Source organism: Lontra canadensis, unplaced genomic scaffold, assembly GCF_010015895.1.
Source record: "Lontra canadensis isolate GAN:19392208 unplaced genomic scaffold, GSC_riverotter_1.0 scaffold98, whole genome shotgun sequence".
NCBI classification, from domain to species: Eukaryota; Metazoa; Chordata; class Mammalia; order Carnivora; family Mustelidae; genus Lontra; species Lontra canadensis.
The window spans coordinates 3,673,988-3,691,927 of NW_022631092.1; the positions used below are offsets into that span (position 1 = coordinate 3,673,988).

A 17,940-nucleotide genomic window follows, 5' to 3' on the forward strand; every position below is an offset into this window, starting at 1 on the left:
CATATTTTACTTCTGCAATTTTAAAAACTTAAAATGCCTCCACTTCATCCCACAGACACCAGGCAAGAAGTCATTACAGGAGACCACCAACCACTGCACTCCCTACACAGCACAACCGGAGGGAAAGCTTTCATCCACTACCCTTCCTGAGGCGGTCTGAGTCCAAGCAGATGAGGAAACGCGTCAAGCTGAGGACCTGGGCCGTTACCAACATAGCCTCCGTCACAGCATGTGGAAGAGGCCCAGGGAACCACATGCTTGACAAGCACTAAGACTCATCTGGCCTTGGGCACCTAGCAAAAGCAGAGGCCGAGAGGCCCCAGACCCCAGGGAGTTCCAGGAGGGGTGGGAGACGGATACAGGCTCAGCCTAGTACCTGGCACAAAGTTAGTATTCAACAAATGATTCCTAAATGAGTAAATGGATTATAAGTCCATTTGGGAATGAGCTTTGTCCAACTTCCTAGGCATGCTTGGGCCCTCTCTGGGACATCCTGCTGGGTGCCAGGCATGGTGGGCCAGTCATCTGGAGGCGGCCGCCCAAAGTACAGGAACAAGAGTATATGGATGGCAGCAGGGCTACAAGCACAAAGTTTAAGAACATACCTAGTTCTTTTTTTTTTTTTTTAAGATTTTATTTATTTATTAGAGTGAGAGAACACAAGCAGCGGGAGCAGCAGAGGGAGAGGGAGAAGCAGACTCCCTGCTGAGCCCAGAGCCTGATGCGAGGCTCGATCCCAGGACCCTGGGATCATGACTTGAGTTGAAGGCAGATGCTTAACTGACTCAGCCATGCAGGCGCCCAGAGACATGTCTAGTTCTAATCATAGCTTTGCTTCCACCACCTGGCTAAAAAGTCCCTTAAACCATCTCAGCCTCTGTCACCTCATCTGTAAAAGAGAAGTAATATCCTCTATTTTGGGGGTTCTTGTGAGATTACTAAAGAGGCACAGCATTTAGCTCGTAAGCATTTGTGTAGGTGGTAAATATCGTTACCAGTGTATGCATGTTGTACCTACAGCAACGGGCACAAGACTTCCTCTGCTAAAGGTACAAGATCGTTTGGAGCCACTTAGGTAAGTAGGCTCAAGGAAGGCGGGATTCAAGGCCCATCTATCGGGTTCCCATACATCGCTGCTTGCAGGAGATGCGGCAGCCTGGAAGCTGAGTGTGGCAAATGGCTGACTATCCCCCACATCCATTCTCCCCTTCTTCCTTAATAAGAGTTTTAGCTGGACACACAGTTATCCTGTTTGCCTCCCTCCCTGGGAGCCAGGTGTGCCCACATAACCAAGAGCCCGCAATGGGGTGTGTACAGAAGAGATGTGCACAACTTCCAGGTTATCTCCAAATTAAAGCCAAGCTGCTTGCAGTGAATAAGCTCTTTCTCTGTCTCTAGAATATAAACGCTGAAGTAAGTCACTCACATGTAACCGTTCAGACAAGAAAATACACTGAGGGACCCAGAAAGAACCTGAGTTTCTTTTCCTTTTTTTAAGGAGTGAGAGTGAGCACAAGCAGGGGAGGGGCAAAGAGAGAGGGGGAGAGAGAATCTAAACGAGATTCCATGCTCAGTGCAGAGCCTGACAAAGGCTCGATCTCACAACCCTGACAACATGACCCGAGCCAAAACCAAGAGTCAGATGCTTAACAGACTGAGTCACCCAGGGGACTCAGGAACCTGGGTTTCTGAATGATCTCATGGGCCCAGCTAACCTACAGTCTGGACTCTTTAGAAAAGAAAGACACTTCTACCCAAAGCACATCTATAGATCTCTTCGTAATAATAGATGAGATTAATATATTAACTATTCTCATCAGCCTATAGACAAGTAATGAAAGTGTTAGACTGAAGCCTATGAAGTTGCTGTTTTTGTAGGTCGAAAATACTGGAATACCCCTACACAGTTCAACCTAATGAAATCTGGTCAGATACTTTAAGGAAAGAAAACTCTTTTCTTTGTAATAGTTACTTCACCCTGTAATGAATGTGTGGGAAAATAAGATGTAGGATACAGAAGCTATAAAACATCACTAAAAGAAACTGGAAAAGGCCCACCTAAACAGGAAGATATCCCACGTTCATGAATTGGAAGACTTACTGTTGTTAAGACGGCAATACCCCCCAAAATGATCTATAGACTTAACACAATCCCTATCAAAATCTCAGCTGTTTATTTTGGAGAAATTAACAAAATGCTCCTAAAATTCATTTGGACACACAAAGCACCCAGAACGGCCAAAATCATCTTGAAGAACAACAACAAAGTTGGAGGACTCTCTACATTGTAATTTCAGAACTTACTACAAAGCTACAATAATTAGAACAATAGTACTGGCATAAGGATAGATACATAAACCAGTGGAGTATAACTGAGTCCAGAAAAGACCCTTACATTTATGGCAAATTACTCTTTGACAAGGGTGACAATTAGAAGAACGGCCTTTTCAACAAATGAGACTAGATAGAGGAGTCCCCGCTTATCCATGGGAGATACATTTCAAAACCCTCACTGGATGCCTGAAACGGCAGGTAGCACAGAACCCTATATATTTTTTTCCTATACATACATACATACCTATGATGAAATTTAATTTGTAGATTAAACATAGTAAGAAATGAACAATAACTACTAATAAAAGGGAATAATTATAATAATATAAGTTATATAAATATGCTCTCTCTCAAAATCTTATTTATCTATATTCACCCTTCTTCTTGTTTTGCCTTTTTTTTTTCAAAGATTTTATTTACTTATTGGAGAGTGACAGAGGAAGCACAAGCAGGGTGAAGGGCGACGGAAAAGCGGATTCCTCACTAAAGCAGGGAGCCCGATGTGGGACTCAATCCCAGGACTCCAGGATCATGAACTGAGTCAGACACAGGCGCTTAACTGACTGAGCCACCCAGGCACCCTCACCCTTCTTCTTGCGGTGATGTGAGATGATAAAAAGCTGACGTGATTAAGATGAAGTGAGGTGAATGACGTAGGCATTGTGATACAGCGTTAGGTATTCTGATGACAGATCTGACCTTCCAGACCACAGGTGACCATGGGTAAATGAAACCATAAAAAAGCAAAATCACTGATAAGGAGGGACTACTGTAGTCACAGGCAAAAGAATGAAGTTAAATCCCTTACCTCACACCACATACAAAAATTAACTCAAAAGAGAACAGAGACCTAAATGTAAAAGCTAAGTTTTATAACTCTTAGACGATAACATAGGTACAAATATTCATAACCTTGGTCATGGTTTTTTAAATATGACACCAAAAACACAAGCAACCAGAAGAAAAAGCAGATAGATTGGACCTCATCAAAATTTAAAATATTGGCATTTCAAAGAACACCATCAAGAAAGCAAAAAGAAAGAGACCCACAGAAAGGGAGAAAATATTTGCAGACCATGTATCTGATAAGAGACGTGTTAAGGATATATAAAGAACTCTTTCAACTTAAAAATAAGAAGACAAATAGCCCAATTTTAAAATTGGTAAAGGGCGTCAATAGACCTTTACCAAGAAGATATACAAATGGCCAACGAGCCATGAAAAGATGTTCGACATCAGTAGTCATTAGGGAAATAAAACTAAAACTACAATGAGATACCACTTCATATGTAACAGCAAAGAGGTAATTAAAAAGACATACAATAAGTGTTGAGAGGATGCAGAGAGATTGGAATCCTTCTACATTGCTAATGAAAATGGAAAATGATATAGCTGTGGTAAAAAATAGTTTGGTGGTTCCTCAAAAAGTTAAACACAGAGTTACCATATGGCTTGGCAAATTCTCTCCTAGGTATACACTCCAGGGAAATGAAAATGTGTTGACACAAAAGTTTGTACAAAAATGTCCACAACAGCCTTATTCATAATTGCCAAAACGTGGAAACACTTCCAAAGTCCAACAACTTATGAACAGATAAATGAATTTTCACACAATGGAATATTATTCCACTACAAACAGGAACAAAGTTCTGACTCATTCTATAACATGGTTGAACCTTGAAAACGTGATTTAAAAAAGCCAGTCACAAAGACCAGATGTTGTATGATTCCATGTATATGAAATGACTATAATAGGCAAACCCATAGAGACAGAAAGTAAATTAGTGGTTGCTGGGGGTAGGGGGAGGCAGGATTCAGGAATGATTACTAATAGGCACTGGGTTTCTGATAAAAATATTGCGGAAACAGGTAGCAGTTGTAGTGGTTGGAATGGCAGCCCTAAAATGTAGGTCCATGTCCTAATATCCAGAATCCTTATGTGGAACAGAGTCTCCCCTAAAGTCTCTGGAGGGAGTGGAGCCCTGCTCATACTGATTTCAGACTTCTGGCCTCCAGACTACACATGTCTATGGTTTAAAGCCACCAGGTCTGTGGTAATGTGTTACAGCGGCCCTAGCAATTAGACAATGGTCATTGGAACAAATTTGGTAAATTGACTAAAAAGCATTGACTTACACATTTTCAAGGGTGAACTCTGTCATATGTGTATACAATCTCAATAAAGCTGTTATTTAAAATACACATACTCAGGGCTCCTGGGGGGCTCAGTCAGTTAAACATCTGACTCTCGATTTGGGCTCAGGCCACGATCTCAGGGTCGTGAGACTGAGCCCCGTATCGGGCTCCGTGCTCAGCGCAAAGTCTGCTTGGGATTCTCTCCCCCTTCCTCTCCCTCCCCTTCTGCTCCCTTCTCGTGCATGCTTTCTCTCTCTCTCTCTCTCTCTCTCTCTCAGATAAATAAAATCTTAAAAAAAAATAATACACATATTCATCATACACATACACAAGCTCACTTTACAACTCATCGGGAAGAAACAAATGCATGGACTAGGTACAATGGTCACCTGTAGTCCTTCCTTTAGGTATACCGTGCTGACGCTACTGTCTCAGAGCCACGAGGACGCATGCTCTGTAGAAGCTCATCTTCCCATCAGCAAGGACAAGATCTATATATAAAATATTTATTTGTTTTTTTGTTTGTTTATTTTTGAGGACAAGATTTTTTTTGACCCATGTGTCCTTATGACCTATTGGCTGATATTTACTGAGCGGGGGGCGGGGGTTGATCTAATCTGTAAGTCTGCAGTTCTGGGTAATTGCTTGAGACCCATCTTCTCCCATTTCTGTATCACTGTTCAACCGAGAGAGCCCCAACTAAAAGGTTAACCAGACAACTAGAAATTTCCAACCCACCAAAATAAGAGATCGCACAAAGAATATGCATTAGCAGAAGAGCTTGCAATGGGGACAGGTCCAGCAGTACACAGCCACAGGTGCTAAGGCAGCCAGGATGACCTGGGGAAGGTTCCCAGGAATGAGCGGGTACACTCACCACCCTACCATCAGAGATGGACGTGCACACTGACCCTGGGATCTACTGGTCTTTCCTACAGAGAAATCACCAAGAGGTTGTAGCTGCCACAGCACTAAAGGGACTTTGGGTAGATGAAGGCATTAGAAACGGTCCCATGGCAACCTGTGAATTCCTGGAGATTGCTCTGAAGGGGTCACTTAGACCTATTTGGGGTGCCTGGGAGTCTACACATCCTCAGTTCTCCAAGTCCTAAAACGTGTGTGCACCCAAAATAAACCTGAGGAGCACAGACCCTGAGCCTCTGGATCTTACCTCCACACGTCACTGCCTTTGGAAAACATGGAGGCACGAATGACTTCGGGTGCCATCCAAGCATACGTCCCCGCTGCGCTCATTTTTGTGGTTCGGTGCCACTCTCGAGCCAGGCCGAAGTCAGTGATCTTCAGAATCTTGTTGCTCAGGTCTCCATTCTCCACCTTCTGGAGGATCAATACTGGGAGAGAAAAAGACATGGAAGAAACCAGAAAGTCTGCATCAATCACAGGAAAACCAGCAAATACAGAGCCCTCCTGCCAGACTCTTGTCCTCTCCTCCAGGCTCCCTGGGCAGCTACCCTAGCGTGATGGTATGAACCACCGGTTTTGGTAAGACGCCCCTACGATGCATCCATTTTTGTGCCAAGTCTTTCATAGGCATTATCTTTAACTCACAACAACCTTATGAGGTAGGTACCATTGCCATATCCTTTCCACAAGATGAGGAAACTGAGATACCAACTAATAAGCCAGGACCGAAACGCAGGCAGTCGGACACAAAAGCCCTTTTTTACCCTCATGGCATACAGCCCATTCACACCCTATGGAAGGAGCCACAAGGTCACAGCCGACCCTTCTGAGGAGAGCCTACTTGGGCTTCCCGTCTGCCCGGGCACCCTGGGCCATAACCACTCTCAGACTATAAGGAATGGCGGTGCATGGTGTATTTCCAAGGTTTCGGACTGTGTCTGGGCAGTTTCCATGAACTTCTATAAGTTACTTTACTTAAGCCTGTAAGAAAACGTGTCTTGGGGCACAGAGGCTTCCCCTTGACCTGGGAACTCACCCGCAGGCACTGAGAACTGGCTGACAAGTTACAGAAGTCAAAGGGCACACACATGTTTACACCCACAAAGCTTTCTGTAGATATGACCCAGGAAGAAAGAACTAATGTGCCCAACCAGTTACACTCTGGGCCTGTCCCCCGGCTTCTAACACCAAAGCACCCCTGTGTGGAGCCATCTTGGCTCTCCTAGGATGGTAGCTGAGGTGGCCACCTCCAGGGGGTTTCAGGGATATGTGTCCCCTTGCAGGGGCCAATCTTCCTAAGAAGAGCAAAAGCGCTAATTGACTAAAGTCCTGGAAGCTAAGCCAAGGAACTCTGAGAGGGCAGTGGCCGCGTGGAAGCCAGAACTCCATGTCCACAAGCAGGATGGTTCTGAAGGCTCCACGTGAGCACAGCCTCCTGTGGGCCGGACGTTACACGGCCCAGAATTCAGAGCTCTCTACGCAGGATTTCAGAGAAGGAAGGAGCCTCTCCCCAGCCCTCCTGTTCAAGTCCAATTGGAGAGGGTGGGGAAAGGAATCCATCGAAGAGAGAATAACAACTAAAAAAAGGTTGACTCTGTTCCTCCAGCCACTCTGTCTAGGTAAACAATGAAAACAGGAGTTCTGAGCCCTACTCGGGGAGGGCTACCCTTCCTGGGTTGGTTCTCCACAGACTCCCACTGAGGGGCTCTTAAGAAGGCTCTACCTCGACCTCTCTGAGAGGTCTTTGCAATTTAAGATTCTCTGACAGCTCAAACTCTTTCGCTATCTAAAGAAAGGGTCCGTGATGGTGGTACTTACTCTAGGTACCAAGGAGGGGCTCGGAGGTGACTCTGAGGGCAAGGACCTTAGGTAGGTCCCTCCCGTCAGCCTGCCCCCAGCCTGTAAACGTCCACTGAACCGTTACATATTGGAAGGATGTGGGCCACAGATCTCTGTGTCCTACGTGCTTCTCAAAAAACCAGCCGTGGAGAGGGATGACGAGGAGCTATAGCGCTGGAAACGCAGAGAAAACCGTGCCAGCCCCTCCCTAGGTCTAATGGACTCAGTGTCCTTCCTCCACACCCTCTCTCTGACTCCCCGGACATACTCCTCTCCACTCTGAGCTGAATGGATCCACACCTCTAAAGGCTTGGACAGATTTAAAAAAAAAAAATACTTTCTCCATCTCATCAAATAACAAAACTCTTTCCAGATTCTTCTGTGCCCCTCTCCCCATCTCCGCCAGCAGAGATAACAGACAAATATGCACTCAAACTGTTGGGCCAGTGGCACTAATGAAACTCACCATTCCCTGTACGAGGCAGCCCCCAGCCACGGACCATTTCTAAGCTGCCCTGAAACCAAAGATTCAGAGTGAGGCCATCCGCTTACCCAGACAGTGGGGTCTGGTCTTGTAACAGCCCCCCAACCCCAACTCCAGGTGCTGGGACGGGGTGAGTGGGAGGAGGGTAACAGTTTCCTGGTACATATGGAACCTGCTAAGCTTCACAGATTCTAGGCTGGGGAGCAAAGACGTCTAGGTTCAAGTGGATTTTTAGACACTGAATGGCGTGAAGAGGATGTCGGATGGCTTAAGGGGGATGGCAGGATGGAGATGGGGCAAGAATCAGCCCAGGAAAGATCTGCCAGAATACGAATGCCTTTAGGTAGTGTAGGTCCCGCCCAGTTCCACCGAGTCCCCACCAGTCTCTGCTGCCTTAAATCCAGCGACTTCAAACAGGTTTCCCCACATGCTGGACCCCGACGGCATCGGAGTTAGAAATCCCTGGTCTTCGGGCTCTGACCTCAACAAAGGGGAGAGGCTGTAGTTAGAAGCCAGCTAGTAATTCTGGCTCTGTCTCTCGATTTCTATCTAGTCCCAAAACATTTTTCATCACCCGCCAAAGGAAATCCATACTGGCAGCCATCATTCCCCATTCTCTCCTCTCCCCAGCCCCTAGCAGCCACCAATGTGCTCCCTATCTCTATGGATTTACCTATTGTGGCTATTTTATACAAATGGACAGGTGACAGGTGACACATCTGGTAATTTCACATAGCATAATGTTCTCCAGGTTCCTCTGTATTATAGCTTGTAGCCACACGGCACGCCTTTCTATGGTTGAGTAATATTCCTTCATACGCATATACCACAATTTGTTTATCCATCTGTCCACGTCAGACATTTGAGCTGTTTCCGCCTTTTGCTTACTGTGAGGAAGTGCCGCTATGCACACATAGGTCTGACTATTTGTTTCCGGACCTGTTCTCCGTCCTTGGGGATATGCACCGAGGAGCAGAATCACTACGTTGTGATGGTAATTCCATGTTTGCTGCTTCCCACAGCAGCCGCCCCATTTTACATCCCCACCAGCAGTGGGTGAGGGTTCCAATTTCTCCACATCCTCAACACACTTATTTTCCCTTTTATTTACTTTAAAAAAACAAAACAAAACAAAATTACAGCCATCCTAGAGGATGTGGAGTGGTCTCTCACTGGGGTTTTTTGACTTGCATTTCCCTACTGACCAATGATGCTGGGCATATATCCATGTGCTTGTTTGCCATTTGTGTATCTCTTTTTAAGAAATGTCTTTTTACTCTTAATCTCAGGAGACAAACTGAGGGTTGCTGGGGGGGGGGTGGAGTGGCTAGATTATGGACATTGGGGAGGGTATGCGCTATGGTGGTCGCTGTGCATTGTGTAAGACTGATGAATCACACACCTGTACCCCTGAAACAAATAATACATTATATGTTATCTTAAAAATGCAGGAAAAAAAGAGAAACCTCTTTTGTTTTGAGTTGTAAGACTCAATGGGGTGCCTGGGTGGCTCAGTGGGGTAAGCCTCTGCCTTCGGCTCAGGTCGTGGTCTCGGGGTCCTGGTATCAACCCCTGCATCAGGCTCTCTCCTTGGCGGGGAGCCTGCTTCCCTCTCTCTCTCTGCCTGCCTCTTTGCCTACTTGTGATCTCTTTCTCTGTCAAATAAATAAATAAATAATTTTTAAAAAGACTTCTTTCTATAGATTCTATAGATTCCATTCCAGTGTCTCGTGCGTAAGTGCAAGCACTAAACCCCTACCAAATAGATGACTTGCAGATATTTCCCCCCTTTCTTAGGGCTGTCTTTTCACCTACGTGACAATGTCCTTGGATGCACAAAAGCTTTTAACTTAGATGAAGTCCACTTTATCTGTTTTTTATTTTGTTGGTCATGCTTTTGATGAAATATGAAGGATTCCATTGCCAAATCCAAGTTCATGAAAATCTGCCTCTATGTTTTCTTTTACTAGTTTTACGGGTTCAGCTCTTATAATGAGGTCACTGATCCATCCTTAGTTCATTTTTGTGTATCACAAGAGGGTGTTCAACCTCATTAGTTGGCATATGACTATCCAATTGTCCCGTTTGTTAAAGAAAAAGGCTTTACTTTTAAAAACAGAATGGAGTAGTTCCCTCCCAGTACACTTTCCCTGGGGAAAGGAAAGTTATAATCACAGCAGCTTATCTTCCGTACCCTTGAAGTTAGACCCTTCTGAACTTCTACCACCAACAAATAGCCACAGCAAGAACAAATTATTGTGCTTTACTTGGAAAATTTAAGAATGCTTTATCAAAATCTAATGACGTCTGTCCAAGTATCGTGTAAAGCTCACCTCTCAGAGGTAGGGCAGCGGAACAAATGCTGAAAACAAGTCCAACCTAAGTCAATGTGGGGGTTTGGGGGCTGGCCAGGTAGGAGGGCTCAGAGAGGAAAAGGTGCATCTGAACTAAAAGTCTTACTGACTAACCCGACAGAGAGGTTGGATGGAGAAGGAGGAGGTTCCCAGCCTTTCAGATGTGGGTGACAAGTAGAATGGTGGCACCCTTGATTGAAGTTGAAAGGCAAAGCCCTTTGAGGAAGCCAAGTTCAATTTGGGATGATGTAATGGGTCTAGGGCGACGGTAACAAGAGTCAGTATGGATCAGAAAAAAGCCCAAAAAGCAGATAATTTAAATCCCAGTCTTGATACTCTACATGTGACCCTGGACAAGTTTTATAAACTCTGCACTTCTACTCTCACTTCTATAAAACGGGGATAAAGATTAGAGGCGACATAGTAACAAAGCACCTAGCAGAGGGCCTGACACCCAAACAGGGACTCGGGACACCACAGCTATTAGTGTTACTCTGATGATTCAGTGTCTCGTGCGTAAGTGCAAGCCAGGGGACTCAGCATCCAAGGTACTGAAGACACTAGTAGGAAACCTGGGAGTCGCTGACAAATACTAACCCAACAATAACGTTTTGCTGTAGAAATAAATGGAATGGTTGATAAATTAATAACGCTAGCTACCCATTATTTATCCCTTGCTATGTCATGGCACGATGCTCTTTGCATACAATGCCTTAGTTAAGCCTTAAACCAACTCTATGAAGTAGGTACAAATATGTTCCCAATTTTACCCATGCTGAAACAGACACAAAATGGTTAAGTCAGTTGCCCGCGGTACAGAGGAATGGAGACGGGCTCCAAAGCCAGACCTCTCTTCATGTGCTGTGCCACCCAGAGGACAGAAAGGAATTCTAGTACCTTTCAGGCTTATTTCAATTCCTGCCAGATGCCTAAACTGGTCTTCACCACACTCTCTTTTTCTGAATTATTCCTTCAGCACCCAAAACCACTATCACACAATTTAACACTATACGCTTCTTTTAAATCATTCCCAAGTGATGCAGGCAGGTGTGTCCCATCATCTCCTCCGGAAGGTGATGGACAGGACTCCTTGTGGGCAAAAACCCCATTCTCTGTCTTCCGGAATCCATACTATTCTCCCTCCAGGTACCAGCACAGAACCAGACTCTATGAAAGAAGTGACCCCTCGCTGGTCACTTATTTCACTACATAAGTAGCTTGTGCATTTCTCAGACTACCATCCTATGGATGCCCGGGACATGGGGGAAGTGGGCATCCCCCTGGTGCCATCCATCCCTGAGGCATGAAGGGGAGCCAGCGTGTACCAGGCAAGAAAATGAGACTGGAGAGAGAGGAACACCACAGCCAGGGTTCACTGGTGCCTAACACATCTAGCTGCCACCAGGTCGGGTGGGGGGACGCAGGAAAGAGAAGCGAGTGATTCTGCCCTTAAGGGCCTTCCATACATACTACATGGAAAGATACAAGACAAAATTGAATATTAGGTGAAGACGAAGTGTACATCAACAGGGGCCTACATTTTGCTACAGTCAGGAAGATAGGCAGTTTTCCAAACCTCCGTAACCCATGGACATAATTCATGATTATTTCCAGATCAGGAACCAACTATACACCACTTAGTATTTTTCTTTACACTGACTTTTTAAAAATTACTAAAAGAAATTTTGTATTATTATAAATGAAAAACACAAATATTCTAGTATCAGTTAACCTGTACAAATAAAATGAAAACAAAAATAACCATAGATCCTGTCACGGGTCAAACCCTGAGCCTAGGGCCTTCTGTCTGTTAGAAAGAAACATTTAGAAATGTTGAAAGGAATGAAGGAAAACTGGGACAAAATGAATGTCGAACCTGCATGAATATAGAGAGAGGAGTGACTTTTCTATGGGATTCAGTGGCGTTTCATACAGACCATCTAAAAAGCCAGATCCTGTTAGGTTATTAGAGGCAGAAATAATTCAGGTGGGGATGGCCACAGAGGGCTCAGTGTCTGACCTAATACCATTTAGCTGGAGGCCAGGCACTCAAAACTTGGCATAACTGAGGAGACACTCCCATATGTCGTAATGGTAAATTTAGCTTTGGTTGATGATTTATCATTTTGAGATTTCTTATTTATTATTCATCTCCATTAGTACAAGGGGCTCTGATCTGCTAAACGGTCACCTTGGCGCCAGGACTCCCATCCCCAGACCTTCATTTAGTTTGAATGAGTCAGTACCATCTCTCCCAGATTGGGCAACTGGTCTACCTCTTGAGGGTTGTGCTCTGCTTGGTTTTGTCTCTTCCCCTCCCCCAATTTATTGTCCAATGTATATACACATAGAAGAGTGTGTGTATGGTTTAAAGAAAAGGAGATGAAAACTCCTGTACCCCATCCAGTCCCTTAGAAGCTCCCTGTGTCCCTCCCTCATCACATCCCTTTCCCATCTTCTGTCATTCATTCCTTTCCTTCTTTTTATAATTTTACCACCTATGTATACATTCTTAAATAAGATACTGTTTAGTTCGGAAAGAGCGAGGGGCAGGTACGTATGGAGCTGGGCATACTAGTTTTCTGGGGCTGCCACAACATGACTACCACAAGCGTGGTGGCTTACAACAGAAACTTATTCTCTCTCTGTTCTGGAGACTAGACTTCTAGTCCAAAGTCAAGGTGTGGGGCTCTGCTCCCTTCAAAGGCTCTTGGGAAGGAAGACTCCTTCCCTGCCTCCTCTAGCTGCTAGTGGCTGCCAGCAATTCTTGGTGCTCCTTGGCTCAAGGCAGCATTAACTCCAACGTCTTCATCTGGCTGTGTGCCCTGTGTATGTCTGTCTTTGTGTCTTCGCATGGCCTTCCCATCTCTGTGTGTTCATATCCAAATTTCCCTCTTCTTATCCAGAAACCAGTCTCTGGATTGGAGCCAGTCTTCATCTAACGCAGCCTCGTCCTGACTTGATGATATCTATGAAGACTCAGTTTCCAAATAAGGTCACATACACAGGCATGAGCACCTCCGTATTTCCTTGCTCTGAATTCACCTTGGCCTACCTCCGGTTCCTGGGTTGGGCAAAGCAAACACTTGTCTATCCAGTGAGCGGGGCAAGGAGCTTCATCAGCACATGAGCAAGACAGCCAAGTGCAGATTAGAATCTGGACCAGACTCCCCCAGGCAGTGAGTCCACAGGTTAAATCAATGGAACACCACCAGCAGCTGAGTTGGCCATGGCAGCCCTGAGTCACACTGCCGGATGTCAACTGCCCAACCTCTAGGTCTGGTGCTCAGCCATGCTCCTGGAGTCCCCCCTTCCCAATTCGTGGGGCTTTTCCCTCATTCCTCTCCTGTGTTAGTCCCTGTGTCCCGCACCCCACTTTTTCTCTTTGCTGGCTTCTTCTCTTGCTTTGGTGGTGTGCATTCTCTAGTAGCTCCTTAGAAAAGAATGCATGGAAGGTTCTTTTTTGTTGTTGTTGGAAAATGTCTCTTTTCCATCCCTATACTTGGTATAAAAATGATTAGAGATTTACCTTCATAATTCCGAAGACATTATGCATCATTTTCTCGCTTTCAACACTGCTGTTAAAAAGTCTCAAGCCATTTTGCTTCCTGATACTCTGTAAGTGATGCGTCTTTTTCCTTTGGGAAATTTCTACTCTCTTCTTAGTCCCCTGTGGTCTGAAATCTTAGAGGGATGTGGCTTGAGGTGAGAACTTAGTGAGTACTTTGAAATCTACATAATCATGTCTTTCAGTTACAGAGAAGTTTCTTGAAGTATTTTACTGTTAATTTCCTCACCTATATTTCTGTTGTCTCTAGAATCCATTATTCAGACATTGGGCTTTCTAGACCGGTCCTTCAATTTCCTGATCTTTTCTCCTCTATTTTCCCCATCTTTTTTATCTTTTTTCCTCTTCTCACAGAGATATCATCACTTTACCTTCAAACACTTCTATTGGGTTTTTCATTTTCCTATCATGGTTTTAATTACTCTTTTTCCTTCTCCGAATTTTTTCTTTTTGGGGGGATTGACACTAATGTATTTGTGTAACAGCTGTTTTTGTAACATGGGCACAGTCTTTTCTTCTACCTAAGTGTATCACTGATGGTTCTTTTTTACTTTGTTTTCTCCCAGCGCAGTTTGCTTTAGCTGCTTTTCCTGTTTGTGCTTTGGCCTCTAATGTGATTTTGCTCAGGTTTCCAGCAATCCTTGGTTGTCTGCTCACGACTGAGAGCCAAATTGTGCTCTGGTTTTAAAAAGGAGTCCTTATAGTTTAAAGTACCTACTGAAAATATTTACCAAAAATATGAAATGATTCATATTTCATTGGAATTTTCCTTCACACATTCCCTTCAAAATAATCAAGGCTGGGGAATGAGTGAAATGACAGAAGAAAGATTTCCCTCGAGTTGGCCAGTGTTGACATTGGTGAGTACACGGGCGCTCGTTAGGATTCTCCTTCCTTGTGACTCTTCCATGGTAAGTAGGCAGGGTGAGGCGTGAGGGACCCAAAGCGGACTAGAACCTCCCAGCGCACAGGAGGAGTCTGTCAACCTTGAGCTTGACAGTGGGGAGATCTGGGCCAACCTAGGCCGGAATATCTCCAAACAGCTAGGGAAAGCAAGTCCTGGCCACCAGGGTGCTGGGAAGCCCGTCACGAGGAGGGCCGAGGTGATCTTGGAATGCAGGCATCAGCCCGGAGACACTCACTTCATCCCTCCTTTTCTTATAAAGCACCTATACCCTCCACTGTGCCCGGACCCCACCCAGAAATGGTTTACCCTCCCCAACCCCAAAAGGAGAGGCGGTCGGGTGGCATGGACTGGAGAAGACAGGCCCACAGGACTGCAGGGCATGCCGAACCACTGCTGCCCAGTCTTGGTTACTCGGGGACCCTGCTTCGCCCCAGCTGCCTCCTGCTGCCATGTGCTGGGCTTTTCAGGCATCTGTGATTATAAACTGACTGACGGGTTCTTTGCTTTCCTCAGAGTCAGCTTGAAATGATCTTTCTCAATTTCCTAGGTCGGCTGGCTAGTTACCTGTTTCCCACCTTCCCAAACTAGGCTGCCGTGGCCTCTTCTCCCGCCGGCCTCAGGAGCTCCTGCGCTTAGTTCTTCCACCTCTCCAGTGATGCAAAACTGGGGCTCCCGCTCGTTCCTGCCAAAGCGCAGTCCGGCCACCAGCAACCCTCCACGGCGTCCCCTCCCTCCCTCCTGCACGGGGACAATGTCTGAGCTGCAACAAGGCAGAAAGAAAAGAGCAGGAGCTGAAGGCCTAGAACATCTCGTTCTGGCTCGACCACTGGGCGACCTGCACCGGGGCCCTGCTCCCCACTTCTGACCTTCTCGGAGTCTGTAACCCCCTGAAAGCAGAGCCCTCTGGAAGGGCCTGCCTCACGGACCACTAGCGTGCAGTGGGAGTGTGGCCAGCCAGCATCTCCTGGCCTCTCCTGGCCCCTGGTCCTCAGCCACTCCGTCCCTCCAGGAAGGAACAGGAGAGATCAGACTTGCTTACGAAGGCAAATGATCCCCCACCTAGACTCCCTGACTCCCCGCCTCAGCAGGTGTGGTGCAGGCAGGAGACGGCCCGGAGACGCAGCCGGCGAGGCTCCAGCCAGCCCGGCAAGGTCAGCAGAGTTCCACCGGGTTCCACAGGCACAGCCAGCCACGCCGAGCTTCCCGGCAACACTCGGCACGGGCAGCCAGAAGGCCCCGTCGGAAGAGCCATGGAAGGGTGAGAGAACGGGGTGGGCTTAGGATCCACTCTCTCTGGGTGGGGAAGAGGAAACCAAAGGAAACCACTGGGTGTGTGAAAGCGCTCCGGGCGCAGCCGAAGCACTCAGCACAGTGACCTTGTGTGACAACCTCTGGTGACCCAGAGCTGGAGCACAACCGAACCGCAACGGCCTCCCTTTCCACGCTGCTCACCCGAGGAGGTTGGCAACAAAGGTCTCTGATCGAATCCGTTTAGACAGTGCTCCCCAAACCTGTCGGAGGGCTGGCGACATCAGAATCGCCAAAGGAGCTACAGCAGTGATTCCTGACCTCTTGAAATAGGTCCTTCCAGCTTTCAAGCAAATGCTACTCTGACGGTCAATGTACTTTCAGGGTTAAGAAGGAAACCCTCACCAGAGCTAATGTTTCTGGGAGCTTCGGGGCTTGCTGTGCACCGGGCTAAGTGATTTGCTAAGTGATTTCCGTAATTGGAATTCTCTCAGTAAGCCGGGAAGGCACTATCAGATGTGGAACCACAGTTCAGAGGCTGGTCCCCAGGTGCTAAGAGGCAGAGGCAGGACATAGCCCAGGGTTGAATGAAATCCCAGGCAGTGCCCCAAACCACCCCGCCGTATTAAAATACCAGGGAGAAATACCCATTTTCAATCCAATTTGTATTGATCAACACAACAGCATCTACATCTGAAAAACAGACATTCGAATATTTATACTCTCTGCCAACACACTTAGATTCAAAAAGACCTTGCAGCAGCCCCACCCCCGAGGTCTGCAGCCACCACTGGAAGCCAGTGATGCCAATGATACAACCGGAAGCCGGACAACCAGAAAGCAGAAGGCTACTGCCCTTGATGAAAAAGTCTACCTGTCGGCCATCAGCTCACATCCAGGCCGGCGTCTCTAATCCTCCAGCTCCAGAGGAGTGGATGGGAGAGAAATCTCCAAGGAAGGGTTAAAACAGAAGGACAGAGTCAGCAGCGTTCCATGAGGAAGAGAAAACAAATTGAAAACACAGCAGAAAAGAATTGCTACGTTAGCAATCCTGGCAACATATCATGGAAGGACTAACAAGGGATTAATGATAGGAAAAGGGCCTGAAAGCTGTGACCCAGACTGCGAGTCGCCTTCCCGTGGTTATTTGCCCTCATCCCACAGTGACAGAACCCTCATGTGCAGGAGGGGCGCCTGGCCACATGTCACGTTAACTATGTTTTCCATCCTCCCTGTTCCAAAGCACAACCCGGTAGCTTAGAAGTATCAAGAGTTCTCAGCTCACGGCCTTTGGACCTTCTTCATCCCTCCCTCCACTGTGCTGCCTGGAACACCCTGGAACACAGATGTGATGGCTGCAGATCTAGCAGCTACCTTGGGCCTCGAGGGTAAGATCCTGCCCCAACGTTGGCAGAGCTGTGAATGGAAAGGGGTCTAAGGCTTGTGGAAGGGAGCTATCCTGCTAATCATGGGCTGTCTCCCGCCAGACTTTGACATACAAGGAAAAAAAAAAAAAGATTTTTTTTCAGCCATTGTTATTTTGGGGACCTTTTTTCTCATTAGCTAACCTAATCTAACAGATACAAAGCTCAATTCCACTACTACAACATTTCTTGGAGCAAAAAGACATATTAAAATTGAAAATCTAAACCAAAAGCAACATCCCAGTCAATAAAATCTCCATACGATGCAGCCAAGGATTTGGACAGCCTCTCCAAGCGTCTATAAAATGAATCAACTTGACACGTTTCAGCTGCATGTTTTTTAAGGAGTATGTCATGTTCTATAATAAGTGTTGACTTAAATCTGTTTTTTCTTTTCTTTAAAGAGCCCCCTGTTAAGAGAGCCCATATGCACAGTGCTAAGTACAGGGTGTTCAAATATAAATTAAACTAGCACCTCCCCTCAAGAAGATCACCAGCCAGGAGGAAGACTCAGGGAGTAAGACAGGATAGAGGAGGAAACCTTTGTTTTATATTCTAAACCTTGTGATATGATTCAGCTTATTAATAGATATTATACATGCACTTTAAAATACATATATAAAAAAGATATAGCAGGCAAAATTTAATATATGTGAATATATTTTAGTAAAACATTAGTATGTAAAAACACATAGTTTGATCAGATTTCTTTTTTTTTTTTT

At 45.9% G+C, this 17,940-nt stretch overlaps 1 protein-coding gene across 3 annotated transcripts in view; it reads right to left on the bottom strand.

Annotated features, from left to right (window-relative positions):
* Nucleotides 1-17,940, bottom strand: part of MAP3K9 (mitogen-activated protein kinase kinase kinase 9) — a 68,537-nt gene that overhangs the window by 20,310 nt on the left and 30,287 nt on the right. For all 3 annotated transcript variants that reach the window (XM_032837265.1, XM_032837266.1, XM_032837267.1), the window contains exon 3: nt 5,642-5,822. In XM_032837265.1, coding sequence (XP_032693156.1) covers nt 5,642-5,822 — 181 coding nt within the window. The remainder of the gene's footprint in view (nt 1-5,641; nt 5,823-17,940) is intronic.